The following is a 2,676-nucleotide window of genomic DNA, read 5'->3' as shown; positions in this document are numbered from 1 at the left end:
ACTCTTGATTGCCTAATTTACACCTTTCTTTGTTTTATTAAAATGATAAATGTAAAATTAAAGTTTTAATTAAGTGGGTAAAGTTTTCTTAGATGTCAAACTTACTACAGAATCTATGGATACCAGAAGTATCTCTATCTGCCGTGTGGTAGGTTTAAGGGCGAACTGTCAAACTCGAAGCATATGAACCTCATGCCAATGCATGGGTCAATTTGATTAATAAGTGGATGTGATAATATTTACGTAATTAAGGTAAAGTTTTTGTAAACAAGTATTCTTCAAGAATTCTCATTAACTCATAATAATTGTCATTTAGTCAATTTCGATGGCCCCTTTCCTTCCTGTTGAAGTCAAAAATGAACTAAAATTGTACGAAAAATGTGGGGAGGGGTAGCTCGAAAAGATCAATTCCTCATAATTAAGAAGTCATAAGTTCAAATCTCCATAGGACTATCTATCCCTAAAAAAACGTGGGGAGATCACTTTATTCGTGCAATGTAGCAATCACCTAACTAGTAAAATTTCTCATGAAAAATGTGGGGGTTTTGGTCGCTACCCGACACTGAGGAAATGAGTCATTCTTCTGAAAGCGTGAAACGTTTTTCATCGCTGAAACGTTAAAGTTATGGAATAGTGCAAAACGTACACTTAATAAGAATAACACAACACTGAATTAAACCAAATTTATGTATCCATAACAGTACCCTCTTCCTGATTCCTAATCTCCATGTACTCTTCTTCCCAGACTGCAACAATGGCTTCAAAGTCAAATCCCAGCTTTGATCAGCTTCGTTGGGTAATTCAAATACGTCGAACACTTGATGAAGAACTTGAAGACGATGCCGGGGCGTCAGTGTGCAGCATCTTCAATGTCCCCAAAACTCTATTGTCTAGCAAGCCAGATTGCTACATTCCTCAAGAAGTTGCAATTGGCCCATACCACTACTGGCGGCCAGAGCTGTATGAGATGGAGAGATACAAGGTTGCTGCTGCTAAGAGGACTCAAAAACAACTCAAAAGCCTGAAATTTGAGAACCTCGTCGATCAATTGATGAAATATGAGCCAAGGATCCGTGCTTGCTTCCATAAGTACCTTGATTTCAATGGTGAAACCATAGCTTGGATGGTTGCAGTCGATGCTTGCTTCTTGCTTGAATTCCTCCAAATTTATGCAATCAAAGAAGGCAAAGTTCAAACAGAAATTCTATCCACAATGTCTCATTTGGTGGACTACGCAGGAAGGAAATCGGCTCATAATGCTGTCCTTAGAGATATAATTATGCTCGAGAATCAAATTCCTCTGTTCATATTGAGGAAGATCTTGGAATTTCAGTGTTCATCGTTGGATGCAGCGGATGATTTACTGCATTCCATGATAATGGGTTTATGCAAAGAGCTTTCTCTGTTCAAGATGATTGAGGACTTCCCTAACATCCAAATCACTGATTGTGCACACTTGCTTGATTCTTTGTACCAAATAATTGTGCCCAAATCCAAACAATCCGCTATCATCGAAGCCCCTGAAGATCCAAATGCTCCTGCTGATGATAACAAGGAAGAAAAATTTGAGGATTCAAGTTATGTGAAGAAACTCCTCAATGAGATAGGGAAGCTGCTATCAAAATTAAACGAAGGCCCGGTAAGTTTCATAAAAAGGATATTGCTTTCAAGGTCTGTTAAATTAGTGTTTAATTTACCTTGGACAATCCTCACTCGTCTTCCCGGGTTTTCGATCTTAACACAACCTGTTCAGTATATTTTCTTCAATCAAGATAAAGAAGACATCAAACCCGAAAATGGAAGTTCGAATTCAAATGACAATAACAAGCCTCCTTTGTTAGAGGAAATCACTATCCCTTCAGTGAGTGAGCTCTATAAATCAGGTATTCGATTTGTAGTCACTAAAGGGGATATAACCACTGTTAGCTTTGATGCAAAAACATTCACATTTCACCTCCCTAGTGTTAGTTTAGATGTTAACACTGAAGTGGTATTAAGAAACTTGGTTGCATATGAAGCATCAAATGCATCAGGGCCATTGGTTTTTACGCGTTATATAGAATTAATGAATGGGATTTTGGATACTGAAGAGGATGTCAAACTGCTTAGAGAGAGAGGTATTGTGTTGAATCGTTTGAAGAGTGATAAAGAAGTAGCTGACCTGTGGAATGGTATGAGTAAGTCAGTCAGATTAACCAAAGTACCCTTTTTGGATAAAGTGATTGAAGATGTGAACAAGTATTACAGTGGTAGATGGAAGGTTAAGGCTACGAAATTCTTGAAGAGTTATGTGTTTGGTTCTTGGCAATGCTTAACATTCTTAGCAGCTGTTCTGTTCTTGTTGTTGATGACTCTGCAAGCATTTTGCTCAGTATATAGCTGTGCCCGTATTTTTCGTATCAAGACAACAACTGGATGATTCAGTTCCTTAACGTTCTGTGTGAAGGATTCAATGAAAAGTCAATTTCTAGAGAGATTTTGTTTGATTTCTTTCAGAAGAAGAATGAGAGGAAAGGAAAAAGACAGTGGTTTGTACTTGTTCTGTCCTTGTTTCTTTTGTGAATTGAGATGAGAACCTAAATTATCAATCACTTGGTGTCTTTATCTCAAAATAAAATAAAATAATCTGTTTTTTTTTTTTAACATTTTCCTTGGCTATTAGGGTCTGGATGCTGG

The 2,676-nt window shown here is 37.4% G+C and overlaps 1 protein-coding gene across 1 annotated transcript; it reads left to right on the top strand.

Annotated features, from left to right (window-relative positions):
- The first annotated feature begins 754 nt into the window (after positions 1-754).
- LOC122650979 (putative UPF0481 protein At3g02645) lies at positions 755-2,419 on the top strand. Its single transcript, XM_043844329.1, has one exon. The coding sequence runs from the start codon at positions 755-757 to the stop codon at positions 2,417-2,419; it is 1,665 nt and encodes a 554-aa protein (XP_043700264.1).
- Positions 2,420-2,676: the final 257 nt, after the last annotated feature.

This window comes from Telopea speciosissima, chromosome 2 (genome assembly GCF_018873765.1).
Source record: "Telopea speciosissima isolate NSW1024214 ecotype Mountain lineage chromosome 2, Tspe_v1, whole genome shotgun sequence".
Taxonomy (NCBI): domain Eukaryota; kingdom Viridiplantae; phylum Streptophyta; class Magnoliopsida; order Proteales; family Proteaceae; genus Telopea; species Telopea speciosissima.
Note: the sequence above shows the minus strand (reverse complement) of the source record. Positions and strands in the feature narration are given on the sequence as shown.

What these genes read in the sequence shown, in the direction of transcription:
- LOC122650979 (XM_043844329.1), top strand. Translation starts at nt 755, where the DNA reads ATGGCTTCAAAGTCAAATCCCAGCTTTGATCAGCTTCGTTGGGTAATT.